At 54.3% G+C, this 27,490-nt stretch overlaps 1 protein-coding gene across 6 annotated transcripts in view; it reads right to left on the bottom strand.

Moving 5' to 3' along the window:
- The window catches only part of EPHB2 (EPH receptor B2), a 149,338-nt gene that overhangs the window by 66,772 nt on the left and 55,076 nt on the right, over positions 1–27,490 (bottom strand). For 5 of the 6 annotated variants that reach the window (XM_064397312.1, XM_064397310.1, XM_064397313.1 and 2 more), the window contains exons 2-3: positions 17,510–17,574; positions 13,076–13,760 (exon numbers count right to left, since the gene is read on the bottom strand). In XM_064397312.1, coding sequence (XP_064253382.1) covers positions 13,076–13,760; positions 17,510–17,574 — 750 coding nt within the window. Of the gene's footprint in view, positions 1–13,075; positions 13,761–17,509; positions 17,575–21,994; positions 22,015–27,490 lie in introns of those variants that run through there. The other variant, XM_064397315.1, reaches the window with a different exon arrangement.

Here is a 27,490-nt window from a genome sequence, read left to right as displayed (position 1 = left end):
ACCTGGGACCCCTCCAAACCTTGTGCTTGGCACCAGATGTGCACCACATGTGCCTCTGTGGGGACCCAGCAGCTGCCTGAGGCATCCCACCCTCCTGGTGGACCTGGCTGCACGTGTCTGTGTCCAGGGGTGTCACCTCAGCCCTGCTGGGGTCTCAGCCCTGTCCTGGTATGCCCTGGTCACTCCCACTGCACACAGCCAGGCCACAGACCAGACACCAAGAGTGCTGCTGCTGCTGCTCGTCCTGGGCTAATTAATGAATCCTGCTTATTAGTGAGCTCCCTGGGCTGGCACAGAGCTCTGTCATGGTGCTGCATCCTTGCAAGCTCACGTTGGGCTCCACAGCCTGAGCTAACATGCACCAGACCCCTACCCACATGGATGCTGCCCCACAAAGCCCTTTCCAGGGCTAGCCTTTGGTCCCAGCCATGCTCTGAGCACCAGGGAGATCACAATGTCTCCCTGAAGCTCAGGATACCACAGCTCAAGGCAGCAAAATGTCCTCCTTCCCTCCCCTCCTCCATCCTCTGGGGCTGAGGCTCCCCAGGCAGGGCCTGCTGCCCACCATCCTCTGCTTTCTCCCTCCCACCTTTGCTTTTGGCCTTCCAGCACATCAGCATGCAGGAAATCACTACTCTGGTTTCCATGGAAACCCTATCATGGGGAGGCACCCCGAAAATGTGTGTGACACAGTCGGTCTGGTGCAGCTTTGGTGGTCCCACGTGTCCTCCTACCCCACCCCTGGCATGGCAACCCCCTCCTGAGCTCCCCACAGCCCTGCTGAGCCCTGGGGTCAGGAAAGCTGGGACGGAGGGAGGAATTCTGCTGCCAGAGAAACATCACTGCCTCTCCTTGTTCTCCCAGAGGAGCTGCAGCTGCCCCATCCCTGGAAGTGTCCAAGGCCAGGCTGGACGGGGCTCAGGGCAAGGTGGGACAGGGGAAGGTGTGCTGGAGATTACCAAGACAAGGTGTCCCTTCCCTTCCCATGGCAGGGAGGGGGAGCACTGGATGAGGTCATTTAAGGTCCCTTCAACCCAAACCACTCCAGGATTCTTTAGGCAGGACTGAGCAGCAAACCTGCAGCAGGGTTTGAACCAGAGGTCTGAAGCCTCTGCTCAGCTCTGCACACTCTGCTCCAGCTGTCTGCCCACGTGTCCCCTTCATGCCATGCCTCACCCACTGCATGTCTGCCTTGCACTGGGAAGTGCTGGAAAACCAGCCTGGGACAAGGACAAAGCCCTACCACAGCCCCTGCAAAGGTGCAGAGAGCCAAATACACCCAAAATCACATCCCAGAGGACCCACCCTGCCTGCTGGGCAGGTCCCCATGTGAATATTTTTGCCTGGGAAATCCTGGAAAGAGCAGCCACGCTCTAATTCAAGAGACACAAAAACAAACTGGGATCACTTCCATCTGTGCCAGACAGCAAAACTTTCAAGAAGAAAAAAAAAAAAAAAAAAAGAAAAAAAAAAAAGACCAGTTCTAATTATAGGGTATCATGAAGATACACACACGCTCAGATTTGTCACTCTGTTTCCAGATTAGCCCTACACATGGTGACAACGTGAGTGAGCACCAGGCAGAGTGACATTCCTCTCCTGCTTCATAATCCCCTTTGGAAAGCAGGAACACCAACCAGAGTAAGCACTCACTGAGGGTGAACCAGAGCCTCCTGCCATTTCCTTTTATAGAATCCCTGTGGCTGGAAAAGCCCTCCAAGATCATTGAGTCCAATCATTAACCCAGCACTGTCAGATCTACCACTAAACGTGTCCCCAAGTGCCACATCCAGTTGTTGTTTAAACACCTCTAGGAATGGGAACTCCACAGCTGCCCTGGGCAGCCTGTGCCAATCCCTGACCACCCTTTCCATAAAGAAATTTCCCTAATATCCAACTCAATCTTTCATGGCACAGCTTGAGTCTATTTCCTCTTGTCCTGTCCTTCATTCCCTGGGAGCAAGAGCCTGACCCCACCTGGTTGTCCCCTCCTGTCAGGAGTTGTGCAGAGGCAGAAGGTCCCTCCTGAGCCTCCTTTTCTCCAGGCTGAGCCTCTTTCCCAGCTCCCTCAGGCACTCCTAATCAGACTCATGCTCCAGACCTTTCCCCAGCTCTATTCCTGTCTCTGGACATGCTCCAGGAAGGTCCTCAGGCTGGGATTTGACTGGATGGAAAAGCAAACTGGAGAAAACCTGGAGATTACTTTTCCTACAACGCCTCCCTCTTCTCTTACTCTTCAGTTGGTGCCACAGGTTCACTCCCAGGTGTAAACTGAGAGTAGAACACCACCATTCCTGCCTGGATCCATGTGGGAGCTGAGGCAGGTGATGGTACTGTGCAGGTGACAGGATGGCAGTGCTCACTGTCCCCACACCAGGACAAACAGCCCTGCAAGGGCAAAGGAAGGCAGGCTTTAATCCATCATTGGGGTGCTCTGTAGGGAAAGGGGAATGAGAAGCTTGTCTGTGAATGAGTCATTGCCCAAATTCTTCTATTCCTGTTTTCCCCGCTTTTCCTCATTCTGTTTTATTAATGAGGCTGCACAGATGCACTGAAAGGCTCAGAATTCATTTTGCTCACCGTGCTGCAAGGAAAGGTCTGCAGCAGGAGTACTTCCACTGGGATAAACCCTCCTGTGCTTCCTGCCTTCAGCTCTGGGAATCCTCTGGGTGATGCTGGCACGAGGGAGCAGCTCCAGCACCCACTGCCTGGGCAGCCTGAGGCACCTTCTCCTCTTCCTCCTCCTCCCTCCTTGAGATCTCTGAGAGCCAAAGGTAGTTTTGTAGGGTCCCAAGGATCCCAAACCATCTAGGTGGGAGTGAACAGGGAATCTGCCAAAATAATCCTCTGGGATCCTCTGTGGTGACAGCAATATAGACAGACACTGCAGAACTGACACCAGTACCTGAGATGAGGGACAAGGTAACAGGAAGGGGAGGGAAAGGGGCAGAGAAAGCCTCAGGAAAAACAGTTGGTTTCCACTGAAATGTCTCAGGAGAGAGATCAGCCCCTCAGAAATTCCAGATTAGGGGTCTGATGCCCAGCAATATCCTGCATCCTGCCTGTTCCACACCCATGGGCACCTGGGGCCACTGCCTGCAGTGCCTGCCCCCATCCACCCATTCTGCATGTCCCAGGGATGCAGACACCCTGCCCAGGAAGGGCTCTCCTGAGGGGCAGGCACAAAGAAGAACAGTGATGGGAACCACTCCCTGCTGCCCAAGAACCAACATGGCCCTGATGCTGCACAGCCCCTTCCTGCCTCCCCCTGGAGCTCCTGGAGGGCCTGGGCCATAAAAAGGCAGATCTGGAGCATCCCATGGAGTGTGCTGTCTGCTGCTCCTGCAGCCACTTCAGAAGTCACTGCAATCTTCTCCAAAGCCATCCAGCAAAGCAAGAGTGTTAGTGTGCTCCACAAGCTCCACTTCAGGCTGCACTGTAACTCTGACTAACCTGGAGGGTCTGGGCATTTTGATAGTTTGAATGATGACCTCTTTCTCACATGATCATTTATTGTTCACTCTGCTCCTGTTCCTGTCCAGCTGTGGGTGTAACAACCACAGGACTCTTGGGATCATAATGTTTTGGAAGGAAATTGCTGGCTGAGGTTTTAGCCTTAACAATGGTTTGAACACAGGGTCTCTGTGAGCTGCAGAAGTGCCAATAGTCTGAAAGTGCCAATAGACTCTAAAAGGAGGAGGCTGTCATTGTTGAAAACTGTCAGTGCCCAAATCCTGAAGACATTCCTTCAAAATGCAGCTTGAATTTGCTCCTGGTCATAGGAGTTATTTCCAGTCTGTGGATCTCCAAAGGGGCCCTCACTTTAGGGTGCAGGGATGCCCATCCCTGGCTGCTGCTGCAGCATCACCGTGGTACCCACAGCCCTTCATGGAGCTGGGGCCAGGCCACGTGCCTGCCTGGGGAGCAGAACCATACACTCAAGCACCAAGACTCATGCTGGCCAAGTGAAAACATCAGTTTCTGCTAAGGTCTGTCTGGTTTCTGACACAAGGAGCACAGCAAAAATCTCTGGGTTACCTCTAAGGACTCTGTGAAGGTGCCAACTCCTTGGCAGGTTTCCTCAATATGCTGAGGAGAAGAAGAGATCTCAGATTTTGAAAATCTTGCTGCAAAAACCTGGTAAGGCTTCACAGGTTGTCACAATGTGTTCACACAGGTCCTTTTTTGGGTGCCAGACCACAACCTTTTCCTGCCTCCCCCTCCCAGGCTGCTTTCCAGACCCAATGACTTCTGCTTTCCTGCTCATGCTATTCCCTGCCCCCCATTTTCCAGCCTCCAGGACCTGCCATCCTGCAAACTACCAGTTTCTCAGGTCCTTCAGCCAGTTTCCCCACTACCTGGACTCCAGCAGAAGCACTGAGGCCAGGTGGGCAGGGGGATGCTGCCCTATGGGAGGAAAACTCCTGCAGGAGCCCACAGCAGGGAGAAGGCAAGGATGTGGTTCAGAGCCTCTTCTGTTTCAGCTCTTGGGAAGCACCCAAAGAAGGTCCTCAAGGATGGGGAGAGGTCTGGAGGGGGAGGCAGGAGGTGTTTAAGTCCCAACCACCCACAGAAGGACTGGGCATCACAGGGCAGCATCACCAAACTTAAGGTCTCCTTCAAAACATGACAGTAAAAGTGTATTTTCCTTGGCCAAACCTAATTAAACCTCATTTGAAGTTTGGTCTGTGTTAACGGAGCCATTGTGTGAGCTATGAACGCTTTGATTCAATTTCCCAACCTTTATGGGGACTTTTCTGTGCACTTCCCAGTGATAGATTATGTTTCTAAGGCATAAGGGGAACAATAACAAGTTTCCTTGGAGCTAATTAAGCTAATCATGGTTTATAGATTAAATTCTCTGTAAGGTTTTTACCTAGTGTGGCTAAAATCAAAGAGCTGTGCTCTAACTGAGCACATCTGACATCAGAAAAACTTTAAATAGAGCAGAGAATATTGGAGGGTATTTCCCAAAATTAAATGTACAACACAATTTCTTGGCTTTGGCCCAACTTGCTGAAAAATTTCAAATTAAAAAGAAAAAACCTCAAAAGCAGTATTTTCTCTAATTTTCCTCAAGTTACATATGATGAAGAATATTCTCCTCCTGCCCTATAAAAATCCAGCACTGTGAGAAATTCAAGGAAAAATGCTCCTTCCCCCCCAAGATCTGTGAGAGCTTTCAATCAAAGGAAAAAACTAATGGCAAAAAACTACATTCCCTTCATTTTATGGCAATAATGAGTTAAAATCCTGGAATCCTGGGCCTGAATCCCAGCTATTCATTCCAGCTCCTATTAATGTTTACCACTTTTCTCAGAAAAAAAAAAAAGAAAAAAAAAGAAAAAAAAGGGGGGGAGGGGGGAAAGGGAGGCCAACGAAGGAGAGGAATAAATGCTGCTCTCCCACCAGCGTCAGCACACGATGCTGCCAGAGCTGCTATTCCCTGCTCACATGGGTGTAGCAGCACCAGGAATGTGGTGTTTGATCCAAAATGCTGTTTCATCTGTAAAAATCAGTCAGAGGGAGATTTTCTCCTGGGTACACATCAGCTCCAGGAAAGCACCCGGGTTACTGAGTGTCCCTGTGCCCCAGAGGGGACCCCAGCCCCAGGTCTGCTCTCACTGCCCTCCCCACATCTCACTGATCCCAGCACAATGGGATGGAGGGAGCAGCCCATCCCAGAATGGGAAGGGGGGCAGAAACCATCCCTGCAGTTCTGGGTGAAGTTCAAGGTCCCTTCCAACCCAAATCATTGTGAGACCTTGAGCAGGGGGATGAAGGGGCTGGGGAAAGGGTCTGGGAAGCAGCAGCTGTGGCAGACAGTGGCAATGCAAAACTCCACCCATTTCTCTGAGGAATGGCCATCATTTCCATCAGGAAACTGGGCTTTGCTGGACCTGAGATCTTCACCCCTCCAACCCAAGGGATTCCTGACCTGCCCACACTGATAAATGAGAAGATACTGTTCCCTTCTGGGCTCCCATGGGCTCCCAGGTCACCTCGTGCATCCTGCTGAGGTCTTTCCTACACCATCACAGCAGGGCTGGGAGAGCTCTGCAACCTCCTGCTGCTCAAAATCCACTCTCATGTCCTGGAAAACCTCATCTCCTTCCTTTCTCTGTAGAGAAAATGCTTCTGTAGAAGGTCTCAGTCCATTCCTTGTCTTGAACGCAAAATGAGAAAGGAACTCTCATTTCCTTTGTTTCCCAAGGTGTAGTTCCTCAGAAGCTGCATTTTCTATTCAAGGTGAGTGGTCCATCTCCTTCCTCTGGTAGCACATCTTTTGCCTCACTCCTGGACCATGTGTGACCCTCCCTGTGAGATCAGCATCCCTTGGGGCTTCATACCACCAGCAAATCAATGCCTCAACCCCCCTGTCTGACACCCCCTTGCTCTGCCAAGCTCCCCAGGGTCCTGTTCCAACCTCCCAAAGCCCAAACTCCAACAGGAATGTGCAGAGGACAAGCACCAGGCAGGTGTGGAGTGTCTCCCAGTGAGAAGCTGCAGTCTCCACCACAGCCCTAATTGGACTCAGAACATGGAGAGGTCAGCAAGAAGAATCAAAGCCATGGAAAGAAAGATGCTTTATTCTTGCTTCCCAGACAGAGAGGGAGGAGAGGGAGAAGCCCCAAAAGCAGTATCCAACAATGCCACCGAGCCCCGGCCGGCTGGGAGCATTCAAATTGTCAACAAGCCTGTAGAAAAGGCAGACAAATTCCTGTTTTGTACTTGGGAAGGAGCCAGGTGATGTAATCATCTTTGAGGATGATGGTGGAATACTTTCCATTCCAGCAGTAACTCAAGATGTTAAATAGCAGCCACTAAAGTTAAACATTGCTAAATCAGCCTGTCAGGGCAGCACCTACCTAAGGGGGTGTAGGTGATAGACTGGGGGACACTCAGCTCACTTTCCACACGCCGTGAGGCAACAGGGTGTTTCAGAGATGGAGGAAAAAGCTATTTGCTAAATGAGGCAGTTGTGGCTATTTTAGGGTTGCAACATCAGTACTAGTCAAATAAGGCTGTGACAGCTCCAGGACTGGGTCAGCGAGGGATTGAAGGAAGGTAGGGACAGCAGTGCCAACCTATATGCACTTAGGGAAAACAGATTAAGGCAAATTAGCCTAGAATGGGTTTTTGATGCAATACAAGATTGACAAGATTGACTGGGGGAGTAATGGCATTAATGTCACACCCCCAAACCTCTGCAGAGCCTTTCCCTGGCTAACACACGGGATATTTGGATTCTGAAATCAGTGGCTCCACCGACACCATGGGACATCCTTGATGAATTAAAACTTGGCAGGCAGACATGGCGCGGCCGGAGATCCGAGCGGGGCTGTTTCTGCTGCAGCCAACAAATGTGGTTCATGACTCTGGGCTGTTTAGCATTTTTATCAATGACCCAGGAGAAAGCCCAAAGTGTTCCCAATAAAGTTAGCTGTTGACATGGAAGCTGTGGTGTGGTAAATACTGAGAATGATGAGTTCCCGATACAGCAATCCCGACGCCCTGGGGAACTGGGCACAAGAAAGGAATGTGCATTTCAGTACAAACGTGTCAAATCACACCTACAGGGACAAGGATGCAGTCCCAGTTCTCCCAGTCCCACAAGAAAGGACAAGGATCCTGCAAAACCACCCAGAGAAATGCCATTGCCAAAGTGGTTTAAACAAAGGGGGGATGCAGGCAGAGGGAATCTCAGCATCCCCTCTGGCGTGCAGCTGATCACCATGAGCAGCCTGTATATGGGGAACTGGATCTGCCAAGGGAAAGGCTAAAGCAGTGCCAAGGGCTGGGAAGAGCCAAAAAAGTTGGCTGAAAACCTTACCAGAGGAGCAGGGGCCAAAGGTTACCCTTCAACAGGCACACAGAGCACTGAGGTGTGGCCATGGATGAAGCTCTCTGAGGTGGGAGTGCCAGGCCCAGCAGAGTAAGAAAGCAGGGACAGCCTCTGGAAGCATTTAACGGGCAGTTCTCTGTCTCTGGAAACATTTCCAGAACAATTGGCTGTATCTGCTCCAGTTCAACCAGGAATGCTTCCTGGAAGAACTCGATTACCCCTAGAGCCTTACAATTTATTGGCTGGGTCCAGCACTATCAGAGGAGGCCCAGACCCGAAACAGGCACAGAGCCATAAATAGCCTTTTATCACGAAAACATCACGTCCTCACGGGCCGTGACTGTGAGACAGCTCGGACAGGCCTGCTCCAGCACATCAGGAAGCTGCTCTCAGCCCTCAGCACTACTTGGTCCCTTCCAAATCCCAAGTACAGTGTGGGTGCTGCCCACCCTCTGTTCTGGAGGGATGCCTCGGGGTCCTTGTCACACGTGCCTGAGCCCACGTCACCCACACATGGTGGGGTGGTGGCAGGTCCACTGCCCTCGACATCAAAATCACAGCAGGGAAGGGGACCTGCTGAGCCCTGGGGCTCCCCTCAGGAGAGGCCCAGCTCCACCTTAAGCTGCAAAATCAGACAATCCCAGAATGGTTTTGGTTGAAGGGACCTTAAAGCCCATCCAGTTCCACCCTCTGCCATGGGCAGGGACACCTTCCACTGTCCCAGGCTGCTCCAAGGCCCATCCAACCTGGCCTTGGGCACTTCCAGGGATCCAGGGGCAGCCACAGCTACTCTGGGCACCCTGTGCCAGGGCCTCACCAGCCTCACAGCCAGGAATGCCTTCCAAATATCCCATCTGTCCCTGTCCTCTGTCCATCTGAAGCCATTCCCTCTTGTCCTGTCCCTCCATTCCTTGTCCAAAGTCCCTTTCCAGCTCTCCTGGAGCCCCTTTAGGCAGTGGAGGGGCTTTGAGCTGTCCCTGGAGTCTTCTCCAGGTGAACACCCCCAGCTCTCCCAGCCTTGTCTACAGAGCAGAGGGGCTCTACCCCTCATAACATCTCTGTGGCCTCCTCTGGACTCACTCCAGCAGCTCCACATCCTTCTGACGTTGGGGACCCCAAAGCTGGAGCATTGCAGGAGGGTCTCACAAAAGCAGAGCAGAGAGGCAGAGAACAGGGCCAAGGAGAAGACAGCTGCCAGCCTGAATCTGACTTGTTTTTCTACTCTTCCCATCAGCTCACCAGCTCCTCTCCTCCTCAGAAAGGCCTGTGACCCCAAGGGATGACACCAGATGTCTCTGACAGCCAGAGAGTGTCACAACCAGCTTCTGCAGGGCAAAACCATCCCTTGTCACCCCAGCAAGACCAGGACTCCCGATGCTCAGTGCCGCAGGAACACAACAAAGAGAACACAGAGACCAGAGATGCCCTGCTGTGATGGAGAGGAGCTGCAGAAGGGATGAAGGGCTGAGCTGCTGGGAGCAGCGGCCATCAGCTGGTGTCCCCGAGCAGGCACAGGCCGTGCAGGCAGCGTCCACCCGCTGTCCAGCCAGCCCGGCAGCACAAAGGCTCTGCCTCCGCTGTGGCTGAGCGGAGCCAATGGGCACGGCAGAGGCATAAACGCTTCATGTGCTGCATGGGAGGGACGGGGAGGGGAGGGAAGGGGGGAGGCGCAGACAAAGAACAGGGAGATGGAGAGGGAAAAGCAGGCAGGGAGCAGAAGGTGAAGCGGGGAGGACGGGGCTGGGAGATGTGTGTGTGCAGCCCCGCACAGGAGGAGCTGGGGAGCGAGCGGAGCGGCGAGAGGAGCGTGCAGCCAGCCCCTTGCAGGGCCCTGCAGGAGCAGCAAGCCAGGCCCAGCGAAATGAAAATCTCTTAACCACACGGAATTGTTAACTGCCCCCAAATCCTTTTGTGCTGGGGCTGTGAGCTTAGAAGAGCTTAAGCTGTTAGATGCATGAACTTCCTCCATAAATATCCCTTGTGCACACTGCCGCGAGCAGGCTGGCGTGCTATTAGCCAGATGAAAAACCAGCGGAGAAAATGAGCAACTCCTTCCAGCTGCACAGAGGGGTTGTCCATTCCTTGGGATGTCCTTCTCCACCTGGACCCTTTGGTGGGGCAGGACCGTGGCCCCCCATGCTCCCTGCCACGTCCTGTTTAGGCGCCTGAGTGTGTGAGAGAACTTCACCCCCAAAGCCAGCTCAGATTTGCTATTGTTTTGCTTCTGGAAAGGGGCCCAGATTCCCTCCCACCCCTGGAAACACGAGCAAACCTGCCAGCCACATGTAGGAGTGAGTCCCCCAAGCCAGGCGGCTCCGCCGCTGCCTCCGCAGGGACCGGGGCAGGGACCCGGCGGGAGGAGGGTGGGGATGCAGGGATACATCCCCAGCTCCTTCCCGAGCACAGCTAGGATGCAGGGATACATCCCCAGCTCCTTCCCGAGCACAGCTAGGATGCAGGGATACATCCCCAGGTCCTTCCCGAGCAGGGCAGGGATGCAGGGATACATCCCCAGCTCCTTCCCGAGCACAGCTAGGATGCAGGGATACATCCCCAGGTCCTTCCCGAGCACAGCTAGGATGCAGGGATACATCCCCAGGTCCTTCCCGAGCAGGGCAGGGATGCAGGGATACATCCCCAGGTCCTTCCCGAGCAGGGCAGGGATGCAGGGATACATCCCCAGGTCCTTCCCGAGCAGGGCAGGGATGCAGGGATGCAGGGATACATCCCCAGGTCCTTCCCGAGCAGAGCTGGGCTGAGCAGCCCCTTCCCAGCCCTTTTTGCGGCTCACTGGGAGGGCTGGGAGAGGACGGGGATTCCATGGCTGTCCTGCCAACTCCGTGTCTGGCTCTCCTCCCAGTCCACACTCCTCTTCTGGGGGCTGCCAGGGAAAAATGGAGGGGCGCAATCCTGGGGTGCCATCCAGCCCTGATTCTACCCCACATGAGAAGAGGAAGGGAAAGAAGGAATGGGGAAGACAAAGGCAAAGATCGAAGGGAAAGGGAGATAAAAGAAGAGGGGGATAAGGGAATAGGAAGGGGAAGGAAAAGGAAAGAGGAAGGTTAAGAGGGAGGGGAAGGGGAAACAGAAGGGAAAAGCAAAGGGGAAGGAGAAGGGGAAAGGTAAGGAGAATGGAAATGAAAGGAGAAAGGGGAAAGGGGAAAGGGGAAAGGGGAAAGGGGAAAGGGGAAAGGGGAAAGGGGAAAGGGGAAAGGGGAAAGGGGAAAGGGGAAAGGGGAAAGGGGAAAGGGGAAGGGGAAGAGGAAGGGAAAAGGGGAAAGGGGAAAGGGGAAAGGGGAAAGGGGAAGGGGAAGGGGAAGGGGAAGGGGAAGGGGAAGGGGAAGGGGAAGGGGAAGGGGAAGGGGAAGGGGAAGGGGAAGGGGAAGGGGAAAGGGGAAGGGGAAGGGGAGGCAGCCCCGAGCCAGCTGCCCCATGGAGACGATGGGCTGCCGGCCACCGCGTGATTAATGAGGGTGGGGAGCGCGGCCAGCACCGGCTGCAGAAACAGCTGCCGAGGTACCGGACCTCCCAAAATCCTGCTGCTGCTGCTGCTGCTGCCCAGACAAAGAGGGGACCGGCCTCTCCCTCCTTCTTGCTCCTCCGCCTCGGCCCCGCTCCTGCCTGCTCTGCTCCCCCCATTCCTGCGGGGACAGGGCTCTACAGGAGGGGTGCTGGGAGCCCCGGGGTATGCGAGGGGACTGTCCCTTGGCTGGGCCCGCAGTGGCACCGGGGACTCTCCAAGAAACCCCGGCTGCATCAGAGCAAAGCGCTGTGCAGGGCTGGGTCTGCTCCGGGAACTGAGACAGAAAAGCTGCCATGAATCACTGGGGTTTCTGGTGTTGCTACGGATGCTTCACTTGGGAGCTGTAAAAGCCCCATCTGCCCTTCGAGGCAGGGATTAGCCGGGCTCAGTTTCCAGCAGTACTTCCTTGCTGTCCCCATCCCCATCCCTGCTAAGGCTGTAAGACACTTGATCTGCCCGAGCTCGGTGGGAAGAAGCGTTCAGTGGCTAAGTGTGGAGTAGCTGAAATAATGGATATTAAATGATCCCCACAGCAGACCAGAACGTGAATTTTGGTGCATGAGCAGCCCAGCCACTGGCAGCAGACAAGGAATCCCCTCCAAGGGGACCATACAGCCTGCAGTCCCTCCTGAGCACGATCAGATTGTCCATTGCCCTCTTCAGTGTGTCTGTCTCCCACTACCAGCACCTTCCCCATGCTTGGTTCTACCCGGCCAACGCTTCACAGCCAGAAGAGAGGAGACACAGCTCCTCCCTTGGCTCTGCAGTGGCAAACAACGTTTCTATAATGGATGTCAGAAGCCCTGGCTCTGCTTGGAGTGTGCCGATGCTATTGGAACCGCAGAGGGATTTGGACGTTCAGCCAGGTCAGGGGAAAAAGATCCTGTTTGCCAAACTCTGTGGTTTGCTCCGTGCCTGGCACAGCTGCAGGTGCCCATCACACAGCTCTGGGGTCCCCACCTCCCTCCCAGCAACGCCAGGAGCTCCTTTCTCAGCCTTCCTGAGCCCATGTATGACTGGACAGGGGCACAGATATCAGCTCAGGGAGGGGGGTGCTGAGCTTCTTGCCAGCCTGGGACCAGGCTGGCTCCATGGTGCTCAGCAGAGCTCAGCAAGCACTCACAGAGTCTGCTTTGAACACCTACAGGGGGAGGAGAATACCTACAGAGGCAGAACATTTACAGGGCAGGAAACCTCTGGCTGTTGAAGAGCACAGGGGCCTGGTAGCTCTGAACAGGCCATGACCATGTCCTGCCCTGGGCCATTTGCACCTCACCAAGAAAACACTGTAGACAACTTGCTCTCTCCCACTGCACGCTTTTGGGACCCTGCATTCCCATTCCCCTCATCCAACAAGAGATTCAGCCCATGCCAAAGCACACAGCAAAACCAACAACATAACAGCCCCAGTATTTTGGGAGGCAACTACAGATTGGTGACATGCACCACATGTGTGTGCCTCCAAACCCTGGAGAGCATGGATGGCACCAGCAACAGGTGTCAGCCCTCAGCCCAGTGGCTCTGGGGACCCAGAGGTCATGCACAACCTCTGCAATGGACGGATGAGCCAGGGGCAGGAAGTGAGGAGCTGGGGAAGGAGTCATGCCCCTCTGCCACCCCTGCCCAAGGAGGTCCCTCCCAGACGGTTCATGCAGATCCCAGATGCAAATCCCGAGGCCCCCCAGCAGAGGTGAGCCCGTGGTTACCTCTGCAGACGGTCCCGTTCTCCACCGACTCGTAGCCGGCCCGGCACATGCAGCGGCCGATGGGCACCAGCCACTCGCCATCACCGTTGCAGTACAGCTTGATGGGCACGTCCACCTCCTCGGCATTGGCAATGCACGTGCCCCTGGCTGCCACCAGCGAGGTGCTCTCTGCTCCCGACAGGGTTTCTTGGAAGACAGCCCCGTTCTGGATCACACGGGGACATTTGCGGTAGAAGACACGGACGGCAATCAGGGACATGCAGCCCCCGTAGTCCTGGAAGGCCAGGTAGAAACCATTCTTGGAGACAGGCCCAAAACTGCGCACCTCGGTGTTGATCTTCATCACCCGTCCACCTAAGTCCACCTGTGAGAAGCTCTCGTCAGCAGCAATTGTGTCCACCTTCATCCAAGGATTCTCCATCCAGTTAGGAAAAGTCTTGGTGGCCGAGTCAAAGTCTGACTCAAAATAATACAGGTTAAAAGTCTCCTTACAGGAGCCTGGGACATTTGGGATGCTGCTGCAGTCCCGGACAGAGAATTTCATCTCCACGTGGATGCGGTGAGCTCCTCGCCTGCGGATGTACTTGGTCCGGAGCCAGTTGTTCTGGCTGGATTCAAAGACGTTGCACACCTGGTAGGTGCGGATCGTGTTCATGTTCTCATCGTACCCACTCACCTCTTCCCACTGCGGGCAGGACACACACAGTCAAGGGGCTGCTCTGAATGGGCGCTCCCTACCCTCCTCACCTCTTCCCATCCCCACTCTGTGCCAGGTAGGCTCTGCCAGCCCCAGCTGCCCCTCTCTGTGCCCACCCCGTCCCACAAGCTGTCCCAGAGTCCCAGCACCTCCTCCCAGCACCCCCTGCAGGTGCCCTGTACCTGCGTGGGCAGGGTTTGACCCACACCATGCCCCAGGCAGGCTGCACACTGTGCAGACAAAGGGGCCCCTCAGAGCCACCTTGCTGCCACTAGCACCATGCTCCATGCCTGGATTCAGGATCAAGCCTCTCTGCTGCTGGAGGGACTGCTCTGCAGAAATGGTTTTAACTGGGACTGTGTCTACGGCTGCATTGCTGTGCCTCTGGCAAAAGAACACAGTGCCTTTAGCACAAGGATTCCCACCAGTGCCACTATGGTTACAGACATGGCAAACATTCCTCATAAGCCACAAAACCTCCTGCTTTGGCTGCAGCCAGTGCCTCTTCTCAGGGGCAGGAAGGGACCACGGCCAATCCTGCTGTGCTCCCAAAAAGGAGGTGCTGGGTAAGTCCCACTGGAGCCCTCATCCCTGCCCCTTCGACAGTCAAATGCTTTGGGGCTCCTCCAGCAGGTGTGCTCAGGTCCCCACCCCAGCTGTCCTGAACAGATCTATAGGATGCAGACAAGCCTACAAGCTGTGCCATGACAGCAACATCCTTCTCAGCAAGACAGCTCAGAGCTGACAGATTTCCCCATGGGAAGCTCTGCCCAGCTCTCCCCAGCTGACTGACTCTGTCAGCTCTGGAGGAAGCTCTGTGGAGTTACAGAGAATATCCTGAGCTGGAAGGGGCCACAGGATCATCAAGTCAACCTTGTGGCCCTGTACAGTCACCTCAACAAGCCCACGCTGTGCTTGAGAGTGGTGTCCAAACACTCCTGCAGTTCTGGCAGCCTTGGGGCTGTGCCCATTCCCTGGGGAGCCTGGGCAGTGCCCAGCACCCTCTGGGGGAAGAATCTCTTCCTAACATCCAGTCTAAATCCCCTTGATACAGTTCCAGCTGTCCCCTTGGGTCCCTACAGAGCTCAGGGCTGCTGTGACATCATCTGGCCTTCTCCAGCTCTCTGCCCTTTTCCCAGGCTGTTTTTTCCCAAATCCTCCAGTGCTGTCCCCATTCTGTGTAGGATGGGGACATTTCAGAGAGGGGGATGCAGGGCATGAGCTGCAGCCTGTAACTGGCCAGTGCTCCTCTCTGGGGAGCACCAACAGGGAAGGGAGAACCCTCAGCTCCCAGAGCATCTCCTCCTGCCCAGACCCTGCTGGTGCAGAGCACCTCCCTGCAGTCCCATCCCCACCCAGGGCACCTGTGTGATGCTGGCAACAGGGACCAGAATCCTGCTGGCGTGTTACACAGTCCCAGCCAGCTGGAACTGCTCCTTCTGAATTTGTTCATAAAACTGCTGAAGTGGAAGCCAAGCTGTTTCCCATGGATGTTACACCCCAAGCACAACCCTGCCCTGGATGCAGGATCACAACACCCAGGGCAGGGCAGCAGCACAGCCCAGATCCAGCACCAGTGCCAGGACCAAATCCAGGGAAATCCTGCAGGAGCACAGCACCAGCCCCTCAGTCTGTAAATGGGCTCACAAGGGCACCCAGGAGTGGGGGGTGAGGCTCAGGAGATGGGAGACAGATTGCTCCTCGCACATCAAGGCTCACAGCCCAACAGAAGGCTGTCAGGGAAGATCCCCAACAGCTCCAACCACTTCAGATTGGCAGTAGCTGTGAATCTGCTGCCAGGGCTGGGGGACAAGAAGAGCATCCTCGCAAAACACAGCCGGAGCATTTGCTTTGTTTTCCAGAAATAAATTTGGTGTGTTAGTGGAAAATTGCAGGATCTCCCTGCTTTTCAGGGCACTGGTTGGGAGGGGAGCGAGGGAATCAAGGACAAGGCATGCAGAAGCAATTCCCTCCCTTGCCCTGCCTCTGGTGTGGCTCTCCCTCGCCTGGACCATTCCAGACACCCACCTTGGCAGCTCCCAAGACCAAGGGACCCCCCACCACACCTGCCCAGCCCCCAGGGAGGGTAAGGACACGAGCCCAGAGAGCTCAGCCTTGGTCAGGCAGGAGCAGCACATGGTGGAATGAGAGTCTCCAGGGCTTGGGATGAACAAGAGATGCTGGAGGCAGGGCTTGGGTACATATATGAATGGCACAAGAGCTTTAGAGCCAGACATAAAGCAACTTTGCTTCCTCGACGCTTAATTAGAAGCCTCTCCCTTTCTCTTGGCTCTCTAATTAACATGCCGGGAGCTCAAAAGCAGGCAGCAGCACAATAACCCGGGGAGACGGCTTCCAGCAGGCCCCGGCCTCATTACGGCCGGGCTGGGGAGCAGGAGCAGGGCGTGCTTCACATATGGAAACACCGCAAACAAGAAAGGCTGGGCCAGGAGAGAAAAAGACTTGACCTCTTCTCCCCTGCATTGTGTGCCCGTCATCCCCCTCGGCGGGCACTGGCGGGGCTGGGGCAGCTCTGCCCTTTATCATGGTGATGGGCCCGGCCACAGCGCCTGTGCCTGGCGCGGCACCGCGGCCTCGCCGCCCCGGCTCGGTTTAATCTCCCCAGACAAGGCTTTTCTCGGCTGTTTCTTTTCTTCTGCCAAGTCGGCTCAGATCGGGGCCATGCTGTCAGCCTGGGGGTGAGGTCCACAGAAACGTCTTCATCCAGCCCCTGCAGAGGGTGGATGGAAGGCAGGAGGGAGCCTGAGCCACCACTGCCATGCACGGGCTTGGGAAGCATCTCTAGGCTTTGGCCAGGCTGGATGGGCCACCCAAGTGTAAGGGAGCAGTCTGGGGGGGTTGGACACTGTGGCTGCTGTGGGTTACCACCAGAGGTGGGCAGGATGCTCTGAAGCACCTTGGGTCCACATGGGACGCAGAGGTGGCTCCAGTCTGGGTTTCTCCCATGAGCGGAAGGGTGCAGAAATCACAGAGTCACAGAATGTTCTGAGTTGGAAAGGACCCACAGGGATCACTGAGTGCAACTCCTGACCCTGCCCAGGACCCCAACAATCCCACCCTGTGCATCCCTGGGAGCACTGTCCAAATGCTCCTGGAGCTCTGACAGCCTCAGAGCTGGGACCATTCCCTGCGGAGGCTGGGCAGTGCCCAGCACCCTCTGGGGGAAGAACCTGATGCACTGCCTTGCCCAAGCTCTTCTTTAAAGGAGTTTCTTCAGTGTGGTTCTTTGAAACGTTTCAAGGTACACCTGGCCCTGGTAAAAAAGACAGATAGTTCTGCTGAACCTGCAAACATCTCTCTGTGGAATGCCAGTCCTTTCAGGACCTGAGCCTAATGCCCTCATCCTGCTACAAGTGACAGACAATGGAATAGCAAGTGAGACACTGGGGACAGATGATGGTGGCCTTGGCATATTGTTTCTTCCTCTCCTCATTTTTAGGTGGCTGTATGCCAGCTCTATGAAAACTGTGATTCCTCTAGCACCACACTGCATGACTCTGGGGGGGGCACTACATCCCACTGACACTGGGGTATTTTTTGGAGTATAATCTCCTACAAAACTACTGGAAACCTCAACTGTCACCTCCTTTTGTGATCTTCCCACATGGCCAAGGCACTTTGCATCAGTGCCTGACTTTTCCTGGGCCAAGTCTGCCACATTCACGTGCAGAAGAGACCCCAGAGCAGCTCCAGGTCCCCGTTAGGTGATGCCTTACCCCTGATGGAGGATGAACTGTCCAGCCCAGCTCTGCTGTCGCCGTGGTGGAGTCCATCAGTGTCTCTGTGGAAGGAAGGGGAAACAAGGAGTCACTGGATGCTGATGAAAGGACTGAAGATGGAGACAGGGAAAAAGGTGGCGAGGAGCTAGCCCAGGGCTGCAAGGCTGGAGCCCATCCCACACTGAGCCTTTTGGCCACATCTCAGCCAGGGGACCCAGGTACTGCTCCCTCCACCCAACTGCTCCCACCCCACTGCTCCCTGGCCCCCATGCAGAATCATGGAATCAAAGAATGTCAAGGTTGGAACTGACCTCCAAGATCATCAATTGCAACCATCAGCCCAGCACCAAAACCATGTTCACCGTTAAACCATGTCCACAAGTGCCACATCCACAATTTTTTTAACATCTCCAGGGATGGTGATTTCATCACTGCCCTGGGCCAATGCTTGACCATCCTTCCCATGAAGGAATTTTCCCTAATATCCAACCTAAACCTCCCCTGGCACAGCTTGAGGCTGTTTCCTCTTGTTCTGTCTCTTGCTCCTTGGAAGCAGAGCCCAACCCCCACCTGGCTGTCCCTGCCTGTCAGGGAGTTCTGCAGAGCCAGAAGGTCACCCCTGAACATCCTTTTTTCTAGGGCTGAGCCCCCCTCAGCTCCCTCAGCCTCTCCTGGTGCTCCAGACCCTTCCCCAGCTCCATTCCCTTCTATGGAAATGCTCCAGCTCCTCAATGTCTTAATTTTCATTAGGGGCCCAAAACTGACCCCAGGATTTGAGGTGGGACCTCAAGGAGCCCAGCACAGGCAATGTCTCCTGCTATGAATGGGACTGTTCCATCCATCAGCCAAGCTGGATTTTCCTCCTCTCAATCCTAAATCCAGGTACCCCCAGCCTAGTTCCACCCCTGCAGCTGAGGAGCAGCCGAGCAGGGATCCTCCATCACCTTCTACTTTCCTTTGCCAAAAGCAGGATATTTTTTTTCTCAGCACTTTGCACAGTAGGGAGAATCCTCTGAGATGCAGTAGGATGTGGGGAGGAGCAGCACTTTTGGGACTTAAAAGTAGTAAAAAATTAAACCACTGTTAAAGCTAGTTTTCCAGGTGATTTGGGTTGAAACAGGTCAGGTGATGCTACCACCAACCAGCACAGACAAATCCTCCTAAGCCAGGCAACAGCAAAGCCTCCTCACCCTTACTGCAGCCCATGGTACTTCCAACACTGGAATTCTTTTCATCCCAAATAGCTGCAGGCTAGTTTAACTCCACTGATGGCACAAGGAGGGGTGCTCAGGTTATGGCACCCCAATATCTGGGCCAACATGAGCACGTGAACCTGCCAGCCAGCCTCATCAGAAATAAATGGGACAGACACTTGGAATCATGGTTCCAAAAGCCATCTAACATCATTGAGTCCCACCATTACTGCAGCACTGCCATGCTCTGCACTAAACCATGTCTCTAAGCACCACACCTACAGACTTCTTTAACACTTCCTGATCAGGGAGTGTTCAAAAGTCTTTTCTGGACACCCCCATGAGTGGCTTCCAGAGTCTGGGTAACTCTCTGTTCCTCCAGGTCTGCAGCCACATGCTCATGGCAATACAGGGATTTTTCTGCACCAAACCCAAAGCTGATAGTTTAAGAAAATAGGACAATATTACTAAGTTTAGGAAGTGCAATTAAGAAATTCTGCCCAAAGACCTCAAAACACCAAGGCTGGACATGAGGGGAGTGTGGTGGGACAGACTGCACAGGGCAGCACATGGCCAGTGATTCTGTGCTGAGACCATGGTCATGGCCAGAGGGGAAATTCCCTCCCTCTGATCTGCAGGGACAATGTGAATCTGGCCCTGATTTCAGCACGTGCCCTGGGGATGCCAACTGTGCTTGCAGGGATGCTGGGAAGTTTGCATCCCATACACACTTAGAGTGCCTCTTAGAATGGTTGGGGTTGGGAGGGACCTTCAAGACCACCCAGTCCCACCCTCCTGCCATGAGCAACCTTCCACTAACCCAGGTTGCTACAAGCCCCATCCACCCTGGCTTGGCTTTGGACACTGCCAAGGGTAGTTCCAGAATGGGAATGGAGAGTTGCTGGATGTAACCATGTCCTTCTCCCACCAGAAAAACAAGCATGCTCCCAGAAACCCCCCAAGAGCATCTCCACCCTCTCCTCTCCACTTTCACTCCACTGAACAAAAACAAAGGAAGAAAAGCTCAGCCTTGAGCAGATCCATCACTGCAGAGCCAGGCCTGGATGCAGAGGTGACAACTGCTCCATGCATGTGACCTCCTGCCCCCCACTGGCACCCCAAAAAGTGCCTCGGCAGCACTGTGCTCCCTGCACCTACTCCTGGCAGCAAATCCTCCTCAGACTGTGGCTTGTTCATTACTCCTGGTTCCAGCCAGCGGTTTCCAGTTCACAGGAAACCAGGATTTCGAAATTTGGTTTTATTCCAAGAGTAAAAAGCAAAAAATAGTTCTTTTCAGTTTTTCCCACTAGGAAGAGTTCTGGAAAACAGCTAATCCCGAAATGTTGTGGGTCAGGTTTACAAAATTTCTTTTTAAACTGAGTATTTGTTTACATAGGCAATAATAGTGTTTACTTTATCAGAGGATCTTGCTTTTTCATTAAAACACCAGTGGCGTTTGATCTGAAAGGAAAACAACATTTTTCACACAATGCTAGCAAGAAGCTTTAAAAACCCCCTGAATTTGTTACTTTATCTTAACTATCAATGACACTGGTGTATAGTAAGTACATTAATAGCAGTGACTAAAATGGAAAACAAGATATATTCTAAGTCATTACAAATAATTCCCCAAATAAAGTTCATATTTTGAAGCACTTTGCATTTTTAAAAGCCTTTTATTTAATGAAAACTCGGTGCAGTGGAAGTGTCGTGCTCAGTACACCACTGCTCCCACCCCCTTATCCTCATCTGAAGGATCCCCTTGGAACTCTGCATCCACTCTGGCGGCCCAGAGAGAAGGAGAAAAAATTTGCAGGTTTCAAGCAAGTTTTTCCAATGGCAAATTATCTTCCTATAAAAAACACCAGATATTCCATTAATTTTAGTCTGGATTTACACCATTTAGCTGCCAGCTATTGGATTTCCTTTTCCTTCTACAAAGACTCTGCAGTCCAAAACCTTTCTCTCTTGTGGTGCTCACGGGTGGCAAATGATCCATCTCCAAGACAGCTAAATTAGCTCAGTTTCCTTCTTCTTCCTCCCTAAACCAGGTTCCTGTTTGAGGCTCCTGTTCATCACCCTTCATAGTGCAGGGGGTCCAGGGCTGTGGTCCCTATGGCACACAGCTGTAACACTCCAACGTGCTCCTTCTGGGGCAGTTTTTGCACCAAGCTGCTGCCCAGGCTGAAATCCTTTTGGAGATGGAGTTACACTGAGCAGAGAGTGCCTGAATTATAGAAAATTGGGAATAACTGGTCCCTGTGAAGCACGGTGACCCTGCAGGGTCAGCACAAGTGGATGTGAATCAGAACTGTAAAACCACAGAATGGTTTGGTTTGGGAGGGACCTTACAGCTCATCCAGCTCCATGGGCAGGGGCACCTTCCACTGTCCCAGGTTACTCCTGGCCCTGTCCAACCTAGAATTATAGAATCATAGAATAGGCTGAGCTGGAAGGGACCCACAAGGATCACAGAGTCCAACTCCTGGCCTTGTACAGGGAACTCCAACAACCCCAGCCTGTGCCTCAGAGTGCTGTTGAAATATTCCTTGAACTCAGACAGGCTTGTGACCACTGCTCTGGGGAATCTGTTCAGTGCCCAACCACCCTCTGGCTGAAAAACCTTCTTCTAATACCCACCCTAGCCCCACCCATATCCCCAAGTCCTATCACTGCTCACCAGAGTGAAGAGATTGGTACCTGCTCTTCTGCTGCCCTTCAGGAAGATGTTGAAGAGCACAATGAGGTCTCTTCCAGTCTCCTCCAGGCTGAACAGACCAAGTGACCTCAGCATCTCCTCATATGGCTTTCCCTCCAGACCCTTCCCCATCCTCGTGGCTTCCTTTGGATTGGATGCTGTCTAATTGCTTAATGTCTTTTTAATACTGTGGTGCCCAGATCTGCTCCAGGACTCGAGGTGAGGCTGCTCCACTGCAGAGCACAGCGGGACAATCCCCTCCCTTTCTTGGCTAGCCATGCTGTCCCTGATGTCCCCCAGGACACGGGTGGCCCTCCTGGCTGCTAGGGCACTGCTGGCTCAGATCCAGCTGGCCATTGACCAGGACCCCGGGTCCCTTCCTGCAGCTGCTCTCCAGCCTCTTGTTGCCTAGTCCACCCACACAGCCCGGGTTGCCCCATCCCCGGTGAAGAATCCGGCACTTTCTCTTCTTGAACTTCACATGGTTGGTGATGGCCCAGTCCTCTGTTTAGTTGAGGTCTCCCTGCAGAGCCTCCCTGCCTTTGGGGAAGGCAACAGCTCCTCCCTGTTTTGTATCTTCTGTGAACTTACTTCATATTCCTTCCAGTCCTGTGTGCAAGTCATTGGATGCTGAAGAGCTCAGGGCAATGACAAAGCCCTGCAGTGACAGGTCACCAGTCTGATGTCACCCCAGTCACTGTCACCTGTTGTGCCTGACCTGTGAGCCAGTTTCTCACTCATCACATGAGGTGTTTATCCAGCTGGGGGGTGGACAGGTTGTCCAGAAGGATCCTGTGAGAGACAGTATCAAAAGCTTTGCTGAAATAAAAAAAAGATTCCATCTCCTGGCTTCCCTGGATCAACCAGGTGGGTTTACCCTGTCATAGAAGGAAATCAGGTTTGACAAGTAGGGCTTCCCCTCATGAAGCCATGCTGGCTGCAACCAATGACTACGTTTTTCAGGTGTTTTTCAATATAATGCTCTCCCTTGATTTTACCAGGCAATGAAGTGAAACTGACAGGCTTGTAATTTCTAGGGTTCTCCTTCTTGCCCTTCTTGAAAATTAGGACAATGTTCACTGACTTCCAGTCAGCTGGGACCTCTCTGAAATCCCAAGACTGCTCAAAAATCACCAAGAGAGGCTTTGCAATGACATCAGCAGCACTTTGAGGATCTTGGATGATTCACAGAATCCCAGAGGAGTTTGGTTTCAATGGGACCTTAAAGCTCATCTCATTCCACCTCCTGCCCTGGGTGGGGACACCTTCCACTATCCCAGGTTGCTCCAAGCCCTGTCCAACCTGGCCTTGGACACTTCCAGGGATGGGGAGTCTGGGCAACCTCTCTGGGCACCCTGTTCCAGATGCTCATGGACACTTCTGAGTGACAGGTGACTCCAGGTCCAGGGACATCATTTGGACAAAATTCTGCCACAGGTTTGAGCTCCACACAAGTGTGATAAGCCCCAAGGCTTGGGAACACATCAGCTCCTCCACCTGCATTTGCACTGGGCTGCCCTCTGCCCCTGCCACTTCTGTGCCCACGGTAACCCATGGTGGGCTGTCATGGCCATATCTCCCCCAGCAGCTTCCCTGGTCCTACCTGGGGCTGCCCCATGCTCATCCAAGCACATGGGCACATAACAGGACCAGCTCCTGTGGTGGGGACAAAGAATAGACCAACTCCAGGATGGACAACCCCAAGCCCAACTGTTAATGCCTTGACCACCACCTCGGCAACTTCGCTCACTGGCACAGCCACTTTCATGGTGCCATCCTGCTGGTTGGGCAGCACCAGATAACAGCGTGAGAGGCTGATGCCTTGCCAGCCCCACAGAGATCCCCGTGGCACCCAGGGCACGGATCAAAGCCGTGTGGGAGTGGCATGGGTGGGAGCTTGGCCCCTGGCCCACCTCTGGTGGCTGCGATAGCTGCAGCTCAGTGCAGCGCTCCCTCCACAGCAGCGTCTCCTCAGTGTTGTTGCTTCTGTTCTCCCCTCCCGTGTGTTTATCTGCAGCTTCACATGCTGCCCACAGCATTATAAATAAATCTGCAGCTGCTCCACACCAGCAGACGCAGCTCTGGCCCGCTTCCCACTGGGAACCGCGCCGCTCCCCACGGGACACGCGGAGGCCAGTGCCCGTGCTTTGCACTTTGAAGATGTTTTCTCTGAGCAGCTTCTCCCAGCACTGGGGGCTGTCCCTGGCACTGCTGCCTGCTCCCAGGGCACACCGTGGCTCTGGAGGGACACTTGGCATCTCCAGTCACTTCATCACCCCTACCCCACCACTTCCAGATGCTCAAAGCCACGCTAAGACAGCGTCGTGCAGAGGATCGGCTGTGACAATACTGGGTGGGGGTTTCTGTGCTTCCACGTGCTCTTCTTGCTGCTCAGCCACAAGTGAGATGGGGTTCTCAGCTGCACCAGCTTTCCCCATCTGGTCAGATCAGGAATGAGACTGGTGGACAGAACTGGAAGGGGGGGACAAGTCTAGGATCGTGCTGGGTCCTGGTGGTAGCAGGACAGGCTGGCCAGGAGTGGGGATGAAGGGTGACAGGACCAAGGGACACTGGCAGAGGCTGGAGGTGAAAGGGATTAAGAGAGGAGCTGTGCATGTTACAGACACACTTCTCTCCATCCGGAAAAATAACTTGAATGGAGTTTTGCCAATTCAGACCAATTTGGAGTATCCGGACCTGAGTTTCTGAGAAGTCCTGGCAAATGCTTCACATTCACAGGCTCCAAGCTCATCCAGATAAAGAAACAGCTGGACAAATAAATAGCCCCACAGATAGCTGGAGCCTCCACCCTCATTTTTCCACCCACAACTTTCTCCCTTCCCCTTTCACTCCTCACGAAAGCTCCTCTCTCAGGGTAGGACACTTGCCAGGATTGTAACCCTGGTCCAATATTATCAACACAGGGAGCAAGCTTCTCGTGAACCCATGACCACACCAGCTGTGGCCAGTGCTGCATGTGCAAAGCAGGCAAGCAGCTTCCAGCCTGCTCTGATGGGTGACAGCAAAGTCATCCTTAGGGAGAGACAGTGGGAGATCATTCCTTGTCACCATGTCCCTTACGTGACCTGGAAGCCCACCCAAAACACCTGATCAGCTCCAGGCTGGAGGGACACACAGTGTTAGAGCCCAGCCAAGTGGAGCAAGACCAGGATCTGCATGGGAGACACCACAGGTCAGGATGAACTCCTCCATGCAGGAACATGTGCTTCTGGAACCATGTACCCGTCCTGGCCTCAGGCACAGCCAGCACATCCCGGGGCAGGGGGTGGCTAATGAGAAACCCGTCTGTCCCCGCCCGAGGAGCCCTCACCACAGATCTCTACCCCTCCCCAAGTTGAAAGGCCCCTCTCTGCCTCCTGAGCTTTACTGGAGCCTGATTATGATATTTTTGCCAGCGTGAGCTGAGAGGGGCCGAGCAAACCCAGTGGCCCTTCCCTGCAGCCCCGAGCTTTGCTTTGCCTGGCCGGGGGCCAGCGGAACAAGCTGAAACCCAATCCCCCCCCGGCCGAGCCCTGGCGCGGGAACAGCTCCCTGCATTGTGAGCCGCGGCCACGGGATACTTGGGATACTTCACTCAGGGATCCACTCACACTCCAGGAGGGACAGTGATTGATGGGGAGCGAAAGAGGAGGCTGACTGAGCTGGGATGGGGACCCCGACACGCCCCGCTCCTGGAGCCCCAAAGGGCACCCCGAGGTCAGCCACAGCAGGTCATGCTGGTGGTCCCAGCACTGAGGTACCTGGTCATTCCATGCCTGTCCCTGAAAAACTAGGTCTAGCCAGACTCAGAGACCTAAGAATTAGGATGATGTCCATCATCTCCATTGCACAGAGTGCCTCCGACCTGCCAAGCAGGATCCAGGCTGATAGTCCACGGAGCAGGGAGAGCTGAGCCCAAAGATACCACACAGCACTGGCGCGGGAAAGATGTCCTCACTCTGGGGGAGTCATGGAGCCTTCCTGGCTCCTCAGCTCCCTAGGACATCAGTCACAGCTCCTGCAAGCCCTGTGAGACAGGAGCCAGCCCCAGAGCCAGCAGGGGAGAAGGGGATGGAAGCTGGTGGGGCTCAACAGAATGTGTTGGGTCACCCTCACGCAGTTACTGGGAGGTGCTCAGCTGCTTGTGACACTAGGGGTCAGGAATGGTGTCAAACAAGGGGATGGCCCCAATGCCCTGCCCTTGGCACAGCATTTCAGCAATCCCACGTGAAACTCCCCCTGCGTTTGCATGAGGGAAATGCCATGAGCTGGGCTATGCTTTCCCATTCCCACCAAAATCCCTCCCTTACTCTGACTGGCCACGCCTTGTCTGGACCATTCTCAGGGAACCAAACCCAGGGCTGATATTGCTGTGCTGAAAGAAACCACTGGTCTTTAGCTCCCAGCCTTGCTAGACCAGAAAATACGGAAAGCTGGGCTTGGAGCAGAGCTGCACCTGGCCACGGGGACCATGGCAATGCCACTGGGTGAGCCAGGAGCCAGGGCTGAGCATGGCCACAGCCCAAACCCAGCAGCTTCCAGACCCTCTTCCCAGCTCCTTCTCAACCTGTGAAGGGCTGGGCTGTGCAAGCACTGCCCTGCAGGGTGCTCCACTGCTGGAAAGCTCAAAGCAAGGAGAAGCCAAACTCAACAGCCCTGGATCCTGCAGGTCACCCCAGCAGGTGTCCTGCTTTCCAAGCACTCAACTGACCCACCCAGGAGTGTCCCTCTCACCTGCCTGGCTGGGAGGAGAATGAGAGCTCCAGGTCTCAGAAAGGAATTCTGATTTTGTGACCTCTCAGCCCCTGCTGAAGAAGCAGGTGAGGCTGGATGTGAGGCAGGACCACTCTCCATCCAGCTTCCATATTATCCCACTCATGGCTGCAGATGCATCCTGTCTGTCCCAGTTTCCCCACACCAGCTGCTCCACAGGTCAGCAGAAACAGGAAAAGCCCACCAGAGCTCTCTGGGAAGCTGCTCCAGCAGCACCAGTGACCCACTGGCAGCACCTGTCCCAAAAGGAGCTGGGACTTGTAGGTGGTCTGAGTTCAGGGGAGGGCAGGCTGCTGGGAGGAGACAATGCAGATGCCAAATGGCAGCAAGCAGAGGCCTTCCTGCTGCTGCTGGGAATGCAGGAGCCACACAGAGGAGACACAGATGACAGCCACTGCTACTGTCACTGCTGATGGCTCTCCGTGGTGGCACTGACTCCATTGGCTGTGAGATACCCTGAGGGAAGGAGTACCAGGGCAAACTTGCATCCAGTCTCATCCAGGCCCAGCAGAGACTGAATACCCCAGTAAGCCTTTTTCCAAGAGGATGGAACAGGGTCATGTTCCCTCTGAGACCCTCCAGGTCTCTCTTCCTCTCTTGGGGATGGACACAGGGGTGCTCTGGGAGGTTGGAGTCCCATGCCCAGAAGCTTCTAGAGGTGGCCCAAAGAAACCATCATGCAGTGTCATGGTCCAGCTGAGTGTGGCACAGCCACCCCAGGGGGATGGACACTGGTGTCACCACTAGTGCCCAAACACATAGCCACTGTCACTGGTGTGCAGGAGCAGGTGCCATGTGCAGCTCCTGGCTGCAGCATCTGGGCAGAGAGCTGCTGTATGACATAACCTGCTCCCACCACCGTGCCCTCAGCCACTGGCACAGGGTGTAATGCCCAGGGTGCAGGGCAGCATGCCCAGTCCCCTCTGATACCCACAGCCACTCTCCTGTATTCCCAAACCCACTGTCTTGAGGTGGCCTTGGGAGATCTGGGATGCAGCAGGAAGCCTGGAGGCTGCAGAGCATCACTGGGTAAGGAGCACATGCGTGGCTCTTGGACAACATCATCCCTTTCCTCACTAACCCCTGCCCATCATCTGATGTGATGAGCATGGAGGGGAGCAGGAGGGGTGACACAAACCCAGGGCATGGCTTTGTGGCCAGCTCTGTCCCTCTTTTCCTTGGGGCCACTCCCACCCACAGTGGGGACAGTGAGCACCGCCAGTGCCACCTCCCAGCACTGCTGATACTAAATGAGGTTTTGTCACCCTGCTTGGTGGCACAGGCTGCAAGCAACTCGCTCCCAGCAGGCTCCAG

This window comes from Passer domesticus, chromosome 22 (assembly GCF_036417665.1).
Source record: "Passer domesticus isolate bPasDom1 chromosome 22, bPasDom1.hap1, whole genome shotgun sequence".
NCBI classification, from domain to species: Eukaryota; Metazoa; Chordata; class Aves; order Passeriformes; family Passeridae; genus Passer; species Passer domesticus.
The sequence above is the reverse complement of the archived record's forward strand: the minus strand, read 5'-3'. Positions and strand labels throughout refer to the sequence as shown.